At 44.9% G+C, this 15,945-nt stretch overlaps 1 protein-coding gene across 1 annotated transcript in view; it reads left to right on the top strand.

Moving 5' to 3' along the window:
• ARHGEF3 (Rho guanine nucleotide exchange factor 3) overlaps positions 1 to 15,945 on the top strand; it is a 327,189-nt gene that overhangs the window by 32,424 nt on the left and 278,820 nt on the right. The window contains exon 2 of the mRNA XM_081245232.1: positions 8,240 to 8,332. Coding sequence (XP_081101358.1) covers positions 8,271 to 8,332 — 62 coding nt within the window. The 5' untranslated portion in view covers positions 8,240 to 8,270. The remainder of the gene's footprint in view (positions 1 to 8,239; positions 8,333 to 15,945) is intronic.

Genomic DNA, 15,945 nt, shown 5'->3' on the forward strand with positions numbered 1-15,945 from the left:
TATTTCATTCATTCTACTGTTGATGATTTGGGTCACTTCTGGTTTGGAGCTGGAGGTAAGCCAAATAATGGCCCCTCGAAAGATATTCATGACCTCATCCCTGGTCACAGGTACCATTCACTGGTAACACTTGTGACTATGTCACTTTATGTGGCAAAGGGACTTTGTAGATTTGATTAAGTTAAGGGTCTTGACGTGGGGAGATGATCTTGAATTCTCTGGGTGGGCCCAGTGTAGTTACAAGGATCCCTGTAAGAGGGATACAGGAGGGTCTGGTCAGAGGATGAGATATGACGATGGAAGCAGAGGTGAGAGAAGAGGGAGATTTGAAGGTGCTACATTGCTGGCTCTGAAAAGGAGGAAGGGGCCATGAGCCGAGGAAAGCAGGTGACCTCTAGGAGCTGGAAAAGACAAGGGAATGGATTCTTCCCTAGAGCCTCCAGAAGAAATGCAGTCCTGCTGACCCATTTCTGACCTCCAGAGCTATAAGATGCCAAATTTGTGTTGTTTTGGGTCACTAAGTTTGTGGTTATTTGTTATAATAGTAGTAGGAAACTAATACAGGACTGTTATGCAGAGTAGTACTGAGAACATTCTGGAAAATATGTACCAGAATGGTGCATGTATATACCTAGGAGCAAATGCAGTTGAATAGATATTGCCACCGTCTTCCAGAGTGATTGGAAGATATGAGAGTTCTGGTTGCTTCACATCCTCACCAACACTTGGTCTTCCTGAGAAGAGATATTTTTCAAAGAAAAATTAGCAAGATTTGGTGTCCAGTGGACACCTGATAGGAAGTTGATGCTGAGCAGATGCTGGTCACCACTGATCCAGCCAGCTGAGGAGAGGAAGGGGGCAGTGGTGGGGAGAATTAGGATTCTTCTTCCATGGAAGAGGAAGTGACTGGCATAGGAAATACTGATTAGCTTTAGATTAATACAGAGCTTACCAGCTGAAGAGTTAGAACAGCACTCATCTTTGTGACTTGCTGATTATCTGAGGTGAGTGATGGGTCTTGTGAGGTGGAGGAGAGGTCTGTGCTGCTCACCAGCTCCCCAGACTTTGAAAATTGCCCTCTCATAAGTGCTGTGACCTTAATCACAAGCTAATCACAACCTCTGTGAGCTCCAGTTGTGCTGTTCCTAAGATGGGTGTGATTCTGCCTTCCCTGGGTGGCTGTGGGTGGATGAGAGGAGCCTCTGTGTGAGAGCCATGAGTTTACTGCCTGCAAATAGGAGGTTCTGAGTCAGTGGTAGCTCTGGTCATTACTGACAGCAGTAATGAGCACATAAACGCCTACAGAAGTTGGCAATTCTGGGTTCAGAATGAGTGTTCAGGGGCTGAGTGGCTGTCCTGGGAGGGGCCTGAGAATATCACCAGGGCGTCCAGGGTGGGTGAGGTCAATCCCTCTAGGGCTTTAGAGAGACACTGTCTCCCCACAGCCCTGAAACTGCTTTTGAAACTATTTGTTCATTCATTCATACATTCAACCAGTACTGAGCTTTACCTTGAACATTATAATACAGCAGTTAGTTCTTCTTTCTCTAATTGCTTTAGGTGTAAGTTTAGGTTGTTTATTTGAGATTTTTCTTGTTTCTTGAGGTAGGATTGTATTGCTATAAACTTTCCTCTTAGAACTGCTTTTGCTGCATCCCATAGGTTTGGGGTCATCTTGTTTTCATTGTCATGTGTTTCTAGGTATTTTTTGATTTCCTCTTTGATTTCTTCAGTGATCTCTTGGTTAGTGTATTGTTTCACCTCCATGTGTTTGTATTTTTTTTACAGTTTTTTTCCTGTAATTGATATCTAGTCTCATAGTGTTGTGGTTGGAAAAGATACTTGATACGATTTCAATTTTCATAAATTTACCAAGGCTTGATTTGTGATCCAAGATATGATCTATCCTGGAGAATGGTCCATGAGCACTTGAGAAGAAAGTATACTCTGTTGTTTTGGGATGGAATGTCCTATAAATATCAATTAAGTCCATCTGGTCTAGTGTGTCATATAAAGTTTGTGTTTCCTTATTTATTTCATTTTGGATGATCTGTCCATTGGTGAAAGCGGGGTGTTAAAAGTCCCCTACTATGATGTGTTACTGTCAATTTCCCCTTTTACGGTTGTTAGCATTTGCCTTATGTATTGAGGTGCTCCTAAGTTGGGTGCATAAATATTTACAATTGTTAAAGTTAGCAGAAGGAAATAAATCATAAAGATCAGATGAGAAATAAATGAAATAAATGAAAAAGAAATGAAGGAAACAATAGCAAAGATCAATAAAACTAAACGCTGGTTCTTTGAGAAGATAAACAAAATAGATAAACCACTAGCCAGACTCATCAAGAAAAAAAGGGAGAAGACTCAGATGAACAGAATTAGAAACAAAAAAGGAGAAGTAACAACTGACACTGCAGAAGTACAAAGGATCACGAGAGACTACTACAAGCAACTATATGCCAATAAAATGGACAACCTGGAAGAAATGGACAAATTCTTAGAAAAGTACAACCTTCCAAGACTGAACCAGGAAAAAATAGAAAATATGGACAGACCAATCACAAGCACTTAAATTGAAACTGTGATTAAAAATCTTCTAACAGGGCTTCCCTGGTGGCGCAGTGGTTGAGAGTCTGCCTGCCAATGCAGGGGACACGAGTTCGTGCCCCAGTCTGGGAAGATCCCACATGCAGCAGAGTGGCTAGGCCCGTGAGCCATGGCTGCTGAGCCTGCGTGTCCGGAGCCTGTGCTGAGCAACAGGAGAGGCCACAACGGTGAGAGGCCTGCTACCGCAAAAAAAAAAAAAAAAAAAAAAATCTTCTGACAAACAAAAGCCCAGGACCAGATGGCTTCACAGGTGAATTCTATCAAACATTTAGAGAAGAGCTAACACCTATCCTTCTCAAACTCTTCCAAAATATAGCAGAGGGAGGAACACTCCCAAACGCTTTCTACGAGACCACCATCACCCTGATACCAAAACCAGAAAAAGATGTCACAAAAAAAGAAAACTATAGGCCAATATCACTGATGAACATACATGCAGAAGTCCTCAACAAAATACTCGCAAACAGAATCCAGCAGCACATTAAAAGGATCATAGAGCATGATCAAGTGGGGTTTATCCCAGGAATGCAAGGATTCTTCAATATACGCAAATCAATGTGATACACCATATTAACAAACTGAAGGATAAAAACCACATGATCATCTCAGTAGATGCAGAAAAAGCTTTTGACAAAATTCAACACCAGTTATGATAAAAACTCTCCAGAAAGTGGGCACAGAGGGAACCTACCTCAACATAATAAAGGCCATATATGACAAACCCACACCCAACATCGTTCTCAATGGTGAAACACTGAAACCATTTCCTCTAAGATCAGGAACAAGACAAGGTTGTCCGCTCTCACCACTATTCTTCAACATAGTTTTGGAAGTTTTAGCCACAGCGATCAGAGAAGAAAAAGAAATAAAAGGAATCCAAATCAGAAAAGAAGAAGTAAAACTGTCATTGTTTGCAGATGACATGATACTATACATAGAGGATCCTAACAATGCTACCAGAAAACTACTAGAGCTAATCAATGAATTTGGTAAAGTAGCAGGATACAAAATTAATGCACAGAAATCTCTTGCATTCCTATACACTAATGATGAAAAATCTGAAAGAGAACTTAAGGAAACACTCCCATTTACCACTGCAACAAAAAGAATAAAATACCTAGGAATAAACCTACCTAAGGAGACAAAAGACCTGTATGCAGAAAACTATAAGACACTGATGAAAGAAATTAAAGATGGTACAAACAGATGGCGAGATATACCACGTTCTTGGATTGGAAGAATCAACATTGTGAAAATGACTATACTACCCAAAGCAGTCTACAGATTCAGTGCAATCCCTATCAAACTACCACTGGCATTTTTCACAGAACTAGAACAAAAAATTTCACAATTTGTATGTAAACACAAAAGACCCCAAATAGTCAAAGCAATCTTGAGAAAGAAAAACAGAGCTGGAGGAATCAGGCTCCCTGACTTCAGACTATACTACAAAGCTACAGTAATCAAGACAGTATGGTATTGGCACAAAAACAGAAATACAGATCAATGGAACAGGATAGAAAGCCCAGGGATAAACCCACGCACATATGGTCACCTTATCTTTGATAAAGGAGGCAAGAATATACAATGGAGAAAAGAAGCATCTTTAATAAGTGGTGCTGGGAAAACTGGACAGCTACATGTAAAACAATGAAATTAGAACACTTCCTAACACCATACACAAAAATAAACTCAAATTGGATTAAAGACCTAAATGTAAGGGTAGACACTAAGAAACTCTTAGAGGAAAACTTAGGCAGAACACTCTATGACATAAATCACAGCAAGATCCTTTTTGACCCACCTCCTAGAGAAGTGGAAATAAAAACAAAAATAAACAAATGGGACCTAATGGAACTTAAAGCTTTTGCACAGCAAAGGAAACCATAAACAAGATGAAAAGACAACCCTCAGAATGGGAGAAAATATTTGTGAACGAAGCAACTGACAAAGGATTAATCTCCAAAATATACAAGCAGCTCGTGCAGCTCAAAAAAAAAAAAAAAAAAAAAAACCCAATCCAAAAATGAGTGGAAGACCTAAATAGACATTTCTCTGGAGAAGATATACAGATTGCCAACAAATACATGAAAGGATGCTCAAAATCACTAATCATTAGAGAAATGCAAATCAAAACCACAGTGAGGTATCACTTCACACCAGTCAGAATGGCCATCATCAAAAAATATACAAACAATAAATGCTGCAGAGGGTGTGGAGAAAAGGGAACCCTCCTGCACTGTTGGTGGGAATGTAAATTGATACAGCCACTATGGAGAACAGTATGGAGGTTCCTTAAAAAACTAAAAATAGAACTACCATATGACCCAGCAATCCCACTACTGGGCACATACTGTGAGAAAACCATAATTCAAAAAGAGTCATGTACCCCAATGTTCATTGCAGCACTATTTGCAATAGCCAGGACATGGAAGCAACCTAAGTAAGTGTCCATCGACAGATGAATGGATAAAGAAGATGTAGCACATATATACAATGGAATATTGCTCAGCCATAAAAAGAAACAAAATTGAGTTATTTGTAGTGAGGTGGATGGACCTAGAGTCTGTCATACAGAGTGAAGCAAGTCAGAAATAGAAAAATACCATATGCTAACACATGTATATGGAATCTAAAAAAAAAAAAAGCAAAAATCATTCTGAAGAACCTAGGGGCAGGACAGGAATAAAGACGCAGATGTAGAGGATGGACTTGAGGACACGGGGAGGGGGAAGGGGATGCTGGGACGAAGTGAGAGAGTAGCATGGACATATATACACTACCAAATGTAAAACAGATAGCTAGTGGGAAGCAGCTGCATAGCACAGGGAGATCAGCTCAGTGCTTTGTGACCACCTAGTGGGGTGGGATAGGGAGGGTGGGAGGGAGGCTTAAGAGGGAGGGGATATGGGGATATATGTATACATATAGCTGATTCACTTTGTTATACTCAGTGTTAGCAGCAAATAACACAACACTGTAAAGCAATTATACTCCAATAAAGATGTTAAAAAAAAATACAGTGGTTAGGAACACAGACTTGAACCCCCTGGTTCAAGTCTTGGCTTTGCCGTTTGGTGTCTGTATGGCCTTCGACAAATCTTAACCCAGTTTTCCAATTCATAGAGTGAGGCAGTGCCTGCCTCCTAGGGCTGATGGGAGAATTCAGTGAGATAATTCACGTCAGTGTCTGCACCTTGGGCATCCCTCAGTGCTGGGATACAGAGATGGGTGTCCCCAGTGCCGGCTCCTAGCCACAGGCTGAAGGACAGTGGTTTCTTTTTTTTTTTTTTTTTTTTTTTTTTTTTTCTTTTTGCGGTATGCGGGCCTCTCACTGTTGTGGCCTCTCCCGTTGCGGAGCACAGGCTCCGGACGCGCAGGCCCAGCGGCCATGGCTCATGGGCCCAGCCGCTCCGCGGCATATGGGATCCTCCCAGACCGGGGCACGAACCCGTATCCCCTGCATCGGCAGGCGGACTCTCAACCACTGCGCCACCAGGGAGGCCCGACAGTGGTTTCTTGATGGCTGTCTACAGAAAACCTTCTCCAACACCAGGAGGGAAAACCTGAAACCCTGACCCAGAATTAGCCAGTGGGCCTGTGAAGGCAGACTCTGACCTCATTGCTGCAGGGGAAATGTGACTTAGAGGAGAGTTTGCTGTTGGCATCATTTGGGATGTAAGTATCAAATCCTCTTGCAGCAGTTACTGTGTTGTGTAAGAGCTTGCTGCACTGAGCAAACTTGGCTTCCAGCCCAAGGTGAGGTGGGCCAAGGTGTTCACAGCTGCAGAAGTGACCCTGGTGTGAGCCACTGCTTTCTCCCCTCTCCGTTCGTGGCAGGAATGCAGTAACACCTCTGGGACTCTGAGTTCAAGTCCCATTACCCTTCCACATTCACATCCACATCCCTCCTTCCAGGATCCACATCTTCCCTCTTGCCTCGTTCTGGGTCCCTCCATAATGCACATGCCACAGCTGAAGAAGTTAAACTCTGATGGAAGCCAGAGCAGTGGCCTCAGACAGGGATCCGGATGCTAAAAATATCTCTTAGTGTGCTCTTTGCAAGTTAAAGAGCAGTGTTGGAGGCTGGGGCTGGGGATTCTCCCCAACACTGACTCTGTCCAACACATCATGGTGCAGGGGTCCCAGGTATCTGGTCCTGCTCACCTGGGTCTGAAAGTTTGTTCACATTGTGCTTTGATCTGGGAGAAAGCCAGACCCACAGTGGAGAAGATGGAGGATTGCGGGGAGATTTGGCCAAGCAGCCTATGATGCTCAACCATCAAAACAGCTGATGCAGTGGAGCTGGGCCGTAATGACAGCACCAGCATGAAGGTCATGGGTGTCAAAACTATCCTGGACCCCCTTTTGCCTAGGAGGCTCCAGGCTGGAGACCAACACACCATCCCTCAATATGGTCTGCACAGCCAGTTCTTCCTGCGTTGAAAATGACAGCTGTTTCTTTGGTTACAAATGAAGTAGCTGGTTCGTATTCGGGCCATGGTGCAGAAAGAGAATCTATCTTTTAATGCTAAAGCCACACCCTGAGTGGTGAGGAATGCAGTTCCTGAGGCTGGAGAGGGGACCTCCGAGTTGTAGCTCAGACTCATCCTGGGGCAGACGTGCAGGGAGTGGAATAGTGGGCCGAGTCCTCCACCATTGGAATGTTCTCCCTCTAGCTCTGTCTCTCTGTCTCTGTCCCTGTGTTTCCTAGTCTCTGTCACTCCTAAGCAGAGACTAAAATCCTTAAATGTGGGTATCGTGTACATTCAGGTAGCGTTTTACCATCCCGAGTAGCCGTTTCGTGAAGTGAAGCGCACAACTCATACTCGTGGGTCCCAGTGTCCCTAATTCCATACCAGGTGCTCTGCTTTCGAGGCGCTTCACACAGGAAGAGATTACATGCTTATTAACACCTCTTCACCCATCAAACACTGATTGAGTACCTGCTTGAAATTGCGTGTGGTTTTACCAAAATTATGACCCCAAATAATTTGGACTCACCTGTCTCCACAGACACAGACTGTCCCAAGCTCCAAATAAGCAAACCCACCCTCAGAAGGGCCCCGGTGATAATCTTTAACCATAGTGCCAACTCAGTGAGACTTAACCAGCCATAAAAAGAAGACCCAATAAAACTTAAAGTTTTATTAAACTTAAAGTGACTTAAAGAACAAAGATATTTCTCTCTAAGGTAGTAGTTCCCAGGAGAGAGGGCACCTGTGCTCCATGCAGCCAGTCACAGGCCCAAGTGCCTTCTATCTTGTTCCTTTGTTATTTCCAAGTGCATTGTCATCATCTGCATGGTCAGAGCTGAGTTCCAGCCAGTGGGAATCAGGGGGAAGGATGGACAAGGCATGCCCATGTCTTGAGACCTACGTGGAGAAGTGGAACATATCACATCCTTTCACATTCCATTGGGAACTCAGATACCTGGCTGCACCTAGCTGCAAGGATGCCTGGGAAATGTAGTCCCTGATGAAACTCAAATAACCTATGGACAAAGGGGAAAATGGATCTTGATGGACACTAGGCAGCCTTTGACATATTCCTTTTGTGTGTATTTAATGCATCTCTTTGTGTTAACATAAATGTACCCAGGTTATAAATGTTGGTTATTTTGCTTTTTCAGAAAGAAGACCTGGATCTGCCACACAGTGTCTATGGACAGTTCCGGAGTAATGAATCAGTGTGTCTTCAGAGAAATGGAAGAAAACAAGGAAAGGTAAAAGTATCTTTAAAAATTAAAATTAAAAAGAATTCTTACATGCAACAATTAAATGTAATGCAGGACTTCTTATAAGTCAGTGGAGGCCAACAAGAATTTGGAGATAGCAAAATTTCATGTGTCCCGTTTTCATACCTTGAGTTTCTGACACCAGAGGAAGGATACCTTTGTCAAGTATGAGGGAATTTTTCTAAGATTTAGAAGGAAGAGTTGGTATATAGAACTGATGTGGTATAGCATTAAATATCTGATTCTGTCATTCTAAGAAACTATGGGCTTATGCCCACATGTGTTGTGTCTACATTTGTGTGTGGCCAGTCCCCCAAGAGGAGGTGAAGGCAGACCCTTAGCTCTCGGCAGCTACATCTTCTCTTGAAGTCATCATCTCTTCCTCTTCCTTCTACCTCCTCTTTTTTGTTCCTTAAAAATAAATGTATTACTTTAACTTAAATACCCAAGAAATGCATGGATACATTTTCCTAGTTAAAAATAAGAGTGAAATCCCTATTGATCCCCAAGTTTCATTCCCAGCACCCACCCCACTCCTACCTTTCCCAGAAGTAACCACTGTGACCTACTTTGTGAATTTCCTTCCAGAGCTTTTACTAGGAGTCTATATACATAGAAAAAAAAAGTCATTTTTTCCTTCCTTTCCTTTTTCTTTCTTTCTGTTCTTTAAATACAGTCTGTCATACTATGCTTGCTGGTCTATTCTGTAACCTTTTTATTTATTTATTTTAATAATTTTTTTAAACAGTCTCTTATTTTTAATTCGTTTATTTTATTTATTTATTTTTGGCTGTGTTGGGTCTTCATTGCTGCGCACGGGCCCTCTCTAGTTGCGGCGAGCGGGGGCCACTCCACTGCGGTGTGCAGGCTTCTCATTGCAGTGAGAGACTTCTCTTGTTGTGGAGCACGGGTTCTAGGCACACGGGCTTCAGCAGTTGTGGCACGTGGGCTCAGCAGCTGCAGCTCACGGACTCCAGAGCATAGGCTCAGCAGCTGTGGCACATTGGCCCATTTGCTCCGCAGCATGTGGAATGTTCCCGGACCAGGGCTCGAACCCGTGTCCCTGCATTTGCAGGCAGACTCCCAATCACTGCGGTACAAGGGAAGCCCCTGTAACCTTTTTAAAACATTCAATAATATGTCTTTAAATGTTTTCAAGACAGTGCATGTGCATCTACCTTGTTTTGTTGCAAAGTGAGTATTGTATCCATGGCATAAGAATCTCACTGTTTATCGAGCTGTTTTTCTGTTGGTGGTGGGGGGTGGGTGGGTTCTGTTTTTCGCCCTTACAGCAGTGCTTTGATGCACTTTCTGGTTTATGCCTCCAAACACATGAGCAGATAGTTCTCTTAGGTAGATGGTTATCGAGGAGTGAAGTTGTTGGGCCATCCTTTGCATGCATTTAAGATCTCGATAAATACTGCCAAATCATTCTCTAAAGAGCACCAGTTATCGGCAGGATACCAGATTTCCTGTTTGCCTGCCTCCTGCCACACCTCAGCTCTTCATGCTTTTTAATTTTTGCCAGTCTGTTGGGTTAACAGCGGTATCTTCATGGTTGTAATTTCCTCCCCCTTCTCTTTACTCTGAGGAAGTTCGTCTTCTCAGGTCTCTCTGTTTCCCAATGGCCCTAGCGAGCCTCTGTCCTTACAGGGACCCAGTGATTATCCTGAGGCCCAGGGCACCTGGGCAGGCTGGGTCCTTCCCAAGAGTGGGCACCTCTTTGTTTCTCTTCTGAAAAGTATCCAAGTCTGCTTTTCCAGTAGCGTTCATCCCAGGATCACCTGCTTCTCTCTGGATCCTGGAGTGGGTTGGAAGAGGCTTGGGTTGGATTTCCTGACTCAGATGATTTCATCCACCACCACCACCATCCTTGGCAACAATCTGAGTACGTACTATGTGTCAGGCTCTGTGTGGATCACTTGGCTTACTCATCTCATTTAATTTTCACTGTGGTGAGGTAGGGAGATGTGTTGTTACCCTCATTATGTCCATTAGGTGACATGAGGACAGAAATTCACTCAAAACCAACCCAAGCAACAAAAGAAAACCAACAAATACTCTGTCTTGCTGCGGAGCCCCAGCTCCTACCCATTGCTCTCACTTTGAGTGACAGACAGACCCATGCTTGCTGAGTGGCGAGTTCTCCTGTGGTCATAGCTTATGGACCACATGGAGCCATTAGGCCCATGTTCGTGGTGGCCTTGACCATACTCACATGGCCTTCCCAGAGGAGAGTGTAGGAGTGGAGAGTGTGGTTTGGGTTTTATTTGCTTCCAGCATATGAACACAGGCTCTTTCATTTCACCAGCCCCTCTATTCTGGTGTACAGTTGGGGGTGGCGGTCTCACCTGTATTCGTCCAAAATACTTCTCTGGAAAGGGGTTTTTGTCATAGGGAGTAAATCTACCCTATTAGGATAAATATGCCCACTGAGCTATGGCCGAAGAGGAAGTTCTTCACCCACCCCCATAGACCTGATCAGTCACCCTCCCTAAAACATTTAATTTTAGACCTTGTTCTAAAAGCAGGCAGAGTGCAGTTTCAGAGGTCTTCCTGAGCCCCAGCCCCTGCCCCCCATTATGTTTCAGAGACGTAATCGTGTAGAGCCAGCAGAGGTCCTAGGCTCACTGTCTGATTTCTTGCTTCCCCATCAGGACAGTGGGAAGCAGTCAGGCCTAGAGGAAGGAAATGATCCTCCGGGTTCACACAGAGCCAAGCTGCGGTCTCAGGCCTCGGGGGTTTGGCTCTGGCTCTTTTCGCAACATCACAGCTACTTCTCACATGATTATTAGGACACTGACAGGTACTTGTTCCAAAAATTGAGCTTATTACGCAGATAATGCCTTGAAGGAAACCAGCCCATTGATCAATCAGTTGGTTATTCATTCATTGGGAGTTTATGAAATACTACTGTGTGCACAAGAGACAGCAAGTTGAGTAAGATATGAATTCTCAGGGAATTCAGGGTCTTGGCTGGGGGGTGGATGGGCTTTTGCACACGCAGTAAGCAATGGTTAAGTAGAAAACTTTAGTTCTTCGTTGGTCGATGGGGATAATAATAGTACCTCCTGCAGTGGGTTGTTGGAGTATGTCCTGAGTTAATCATAGTAAAGCACCTGGTATTGAGTAAGTACCCAATTAAGGCAGCTCTTTTCATTTTTGTTTGTTTATTTTTAATCCCACATAGAGTGAGGAACCTAGGAAGATTGCTCTATCAGAAGATTGATAGGGCCAGACTTGTGTTTTAGAAATGATAATCTGGGACTTCCATGGTGGTCCAGTGGTTAAGACTCCACACTTCCGGTGTAGGTGGGACGAGTTCGATCCCTGCTTGGGGAACTGAAATCCCACATGCCGCATGGCCAAAAAAAAAAAAAGAGAAATGATAATCCATTGATGTGATTTCTTATCCTATATGTAATTATCTTTTTAGTGTCTACCTTTCTTACTGGACTGTGAACTCTGCGGGGCCAGGTCTTGCCTGTTTTGCTCACTGTTGTTTACCCAATGCCTGGCACACAGTAGGTGCTCACTAATATTTCTGGACTGATGAGTGTAGTGTTCAAGTAACGATAAAGGGTGGACCCTGGATCCTTGAGGTGAGGTACTGTGACAAAGCCTGCCAGTGAGAAGGACCTAAGCTTGCCTGGAGCCAACCCCAGGTTCCCGAGGAGAGGGGCTCCCTGGGGGCCCTGCCCACACACCTCCCTTCTGCGGGAACGCAGTTTTGCTCCTGAGCTTTACGGACACTTTGTCTTTTAACCAAGTGATTTGTTGTGGGAAGACCTAGTCCCACAGCACTCATTAACTGAGCAACCTTTACTTGCCACTTGTACTTCTGGGTGCTAATTCACAAGAATACAGGATTTTTAGAAGAGTGAGCCCCTGGGGAGTGCAGTTTTCTGCTGGCATTTGTGATGTTGGGTGGATAATATCACTCCTCAGTTTCCTCAGCTGCGCAGCAATGGTTTTAGGCAAGTGGAATTTCTGATGTTTAAAGAGGAGAATTTTGAGGGGAGAAGCTCTTGCCCTTCTTGTAAATCCTTCCTATAAATGGACTTGTGATAGTTCCGTGAAATGGTAGATGGTTAGGACTCAGCCCATGCTGGAGAAATTGATCGATTGTTTGATTCATTCATTCATTCATTCATTCATCTGTGGGTCAGTCAGTCAGTGAACATCCTATCCTGTTCAAATAAGGGGTTACTCTCTCCTTGCAGGGCCTTTCACTCTCAGATTGTACAAATGAGTGTCTCTTTTATGAAAATAAGGATCTTCTCTGGCTCGCTCATTTATTCCAGGTTGTTTTGAGAACCTCCTTTGTGCTGGCTCCACTAGACTTTACTGACTTGGAAGGCAGGGCCTTGTCTGGTGCAGCGACACCCCATGTCCAGCCCAGGGCCCTGCGCACAGTAGGCTCTCAACCCACGAGCAGCTTTAGTGGCCTGAACTGGCTAGAAAACAGGGCGATTTTTAGATGGCAGCATGAAGGGCTGTATCCAAAATTGAGATTTGCCCTGCACTGTGTTCTGTTTTCATGCTCCAGGGATAGACTGCCTGAGAGCCCTCACCTTAGACTGGTTAGTTTCACTGCTTGTTGTTAGTTGCTCTCTTCTTGATCCACTTATCAGCTTCCATCTTGCCCTTCAGGCGGGAGCTGTTTCGGTCACTGATTTTTTATGAGCTCTTTGTTCACTGCCCCAAGGGCTGTGTGGGGCCTGCTCTGCTTCCTCCACCTCCAGAAGTTCAGCCGCTGACCTTGAGAAGCTGGAAACCCAACAAAAGGGAGAGTAGCCTCTCCTGATCTGCGGCTCTAGCCTTTACTCTCAGACTCACCAGTCCTGTGACCTTGAGCAAGGCACTTAACCTCTCCAAGGTGTCTTCTTGGAGATTCCATCAGCATTTCCCACAGTCTGCTCCTCAGAATATGGTTTCCTCCAAACATTAATAGGCACTGCAGGGAAAAAAATGGGGCCTGTTGCCAAACTTGTTAGGCACTACTGGCTTAAGCTCAGTCAAATGTAGCCTTTCTCACAGGACCCAGCAGAGCCTGTAAAAGGTCAGTGTGCATGGAGGGGTCTCTCAAGAGAGGGAAGAGTGTGCAGCCCCCTGATCCTCACATCTGCTGTTGCAGAGATCACACTGGGGACATGCCGAACTGGGAGATCTTGAAGCTTCCTCCCAATGCTGCAGTGATGTGCCTGGGACAGAGAGGCATAGTAACCAAAGACACAGATGTTGGATTTTTAAATGGTTTAGCGTTTTTTGATAGGAACTTTAAAATACTATTGTAAGCAAAAGGTGGAAGAGGTGTTCCAATCCCTGTCACAAGCCTGCCAGTGAGTGAGTTGAGAACAAGTAGGAGGGTCAGGTATCTTCATAAAGGTTTTGATTCAGGCAGAAACTCTCTCGTGCAAAGAACACTGGGCTGCAAACTGAAAAACCGTTGTGCAGATTCTGCTCTCGCCTCTTCCTGGCTGTGTGACCCTTGGTGTGTCTCTTTTCTTTTCTCTCATACCTCTCATTGGCTAAAAAGAATGGTTGGTTGATTGATGACTTTCCTTTTAATCCTAAAATTTTAGGTATATTGTTTAAAACAACCGTAAGCCCCCTGAGGGCAGATGTGGTCTGTGTCTCCTCATCCACTCCTCAGGGCGGTGACTGGGATAGAGTCGTCACTCACTAAACATTTGTTGCATTAATATGAAAACAAAATAGACTCCATATTACATTCATTGACGTAACCCCAGAGACAGCTTATTATTAAATGATTGTTAAGGTAATTGAGTGAGTGCACGTGATCTTCTTTGAGACACACGAAGACCCAATGAGGGAGGTGATGTTATTTTACAGATGAGGAACTGACATTTTGGGAGGCAGAGAGCTGGGCTGTGGTCCTGTAGCAGGAATGGAAGAACCAAGAGCCAGACCCAGCCTTCTGAGCCTCAATTTCTGCTTTGTTGTGGTTTTTTTTTTTCCCACTAAACCAAGTCTTTATCTGTCCTTGGACTGGTCAGAGGCATGAATTAAGACAGCATCCTGGAAGATCTGCTGTGGAGCCATTGAAAAAGCTCTTCAGTTCTCCAGGGAGCCTGGCTAATCCTCTACACGGCAAATTATAATAATATCTGCCAATTGTGGGCACCTCCTAAGGGGCTTTTTATATACGTTGGCTCCAAATATCACAGCAACTGAGCAGAATACACATTGTTTGCCTCCATTTTGCAGATGAAGAAACAGTTTTAAGGACCTGCTCCAGTGTCACAGGTAATTGTTGGGACATCTGTGTCTTTGGTGCTCTTAAGGGAGAAGGCCCCTGGCCTTCTAGCCATCTCCCCTACTTCTCATCTCATTGGGATCCTCATCTTACCTTGCCCCTGCAGGTGGGCGCTCCAGGCCCCTCTGCAGGATGGGAAGGAGCTGCTGTGGCTGCCCCATGGGTGGGACGGGGCCTCAGCCAAGGGAATCCGTTGAGGTGCAGAGTGTGGGCATTCTAGTCTCATTGGGAGCCCATCATTGTGTTCCTAATTCCAGACAGTCTCATAGGGGGGCCCTAGTGACAGTAGGAACTGCCAGGAGGGCATTAGGGGAAGTGGTGAAGATCCTGGCCCAGTTGCTGGAAGTTCTCCTAGTCTCAGTTTGCTGTCTATGAAGGTGAATAACAGTGGTACTTAGGTCATAAAGTTGATGCGAAGGTTCAGTGTGCTACGAAGTCCCTCGCTTGTGGTCACCGGGCACCTGGCTAACACCCAGCGCATGGCCTTAGTCTGTTATCAGCCTGTAAATCGTTTTCCCACCAACCGCAGAACCAAGTATGGCCGTCAGAACACATGCCCTTTACTTTTCTGTGACAATCCTTATGGTGATCACTTTGGAAAATTCGTTCAGCAGTTACTTGAGTACCTATCGTGTGCTCAGCACTCTGTCAGGTATGCTGGGGGATGCAATCAGACCTGGACCTTTCTTCCAGTCTAGAAGGGGAGATGAATGTATGTAATAGGAGACAAGATGTGTTAAGGAAGGGCCTAGCAGGGTCTGGCACACAGTGTGCACCTGGGAAATGTTTAAGAACACTCAAGAGACTGCCCTGGTGGTCCAGTGGTTAAGACTCTGCACTCCCAATGCAGGGGGCACAGGTTCAATCCCTGGTCAAGGAACTAAGATTTTGCATGCCGCGTGGCGCAGCCAAAAAAAAAAAAAAAACAAACCAAAAAAACCCCACTCAAACTGGAGGACATTCACATGGGCACTGGGCTTGAGGTGGTACTAGGAAACACAGTGCATGCGTCTGGCAGGGGAAGCTCACCCAGCCCCCGCCCTGCGGAGGGATGGTGGCACGTGAAAGGTCGCACCCGTCTTGATGCTGAGCCCTTTGCTGGGTGGAGACCATGTGCGTCAATCTCCCTCCTGGGAATCTGATAGAAACTTCCTGCCAGGCAAGAGCGTGGCACATTCCATGGAGGAAATTCTACCTTTTCAACTCTGAGGGCCAAGAATCAGGCCTGGAGAGCTGTGTGAGGCTGGGGGTACAGGCATGCGAACCCACGATGTTTGAAGCGCTCACTGGGGCCACAAAGGTAAAGAATTATCAAGATGCA

Source organism: Mesoplodon bidens, assembly GCF_964165515.1.
Source record: "Mesoplodon bidens genome assembly, chromosome: 10".
Taxonomy (NCBI): domain Eukaryota; kingdom Metazoa; phylum Chordata; class Mammalia; order Artiodactyla; family Ziphiidae; genus Mesoplodon; species Mesoplodon bidens.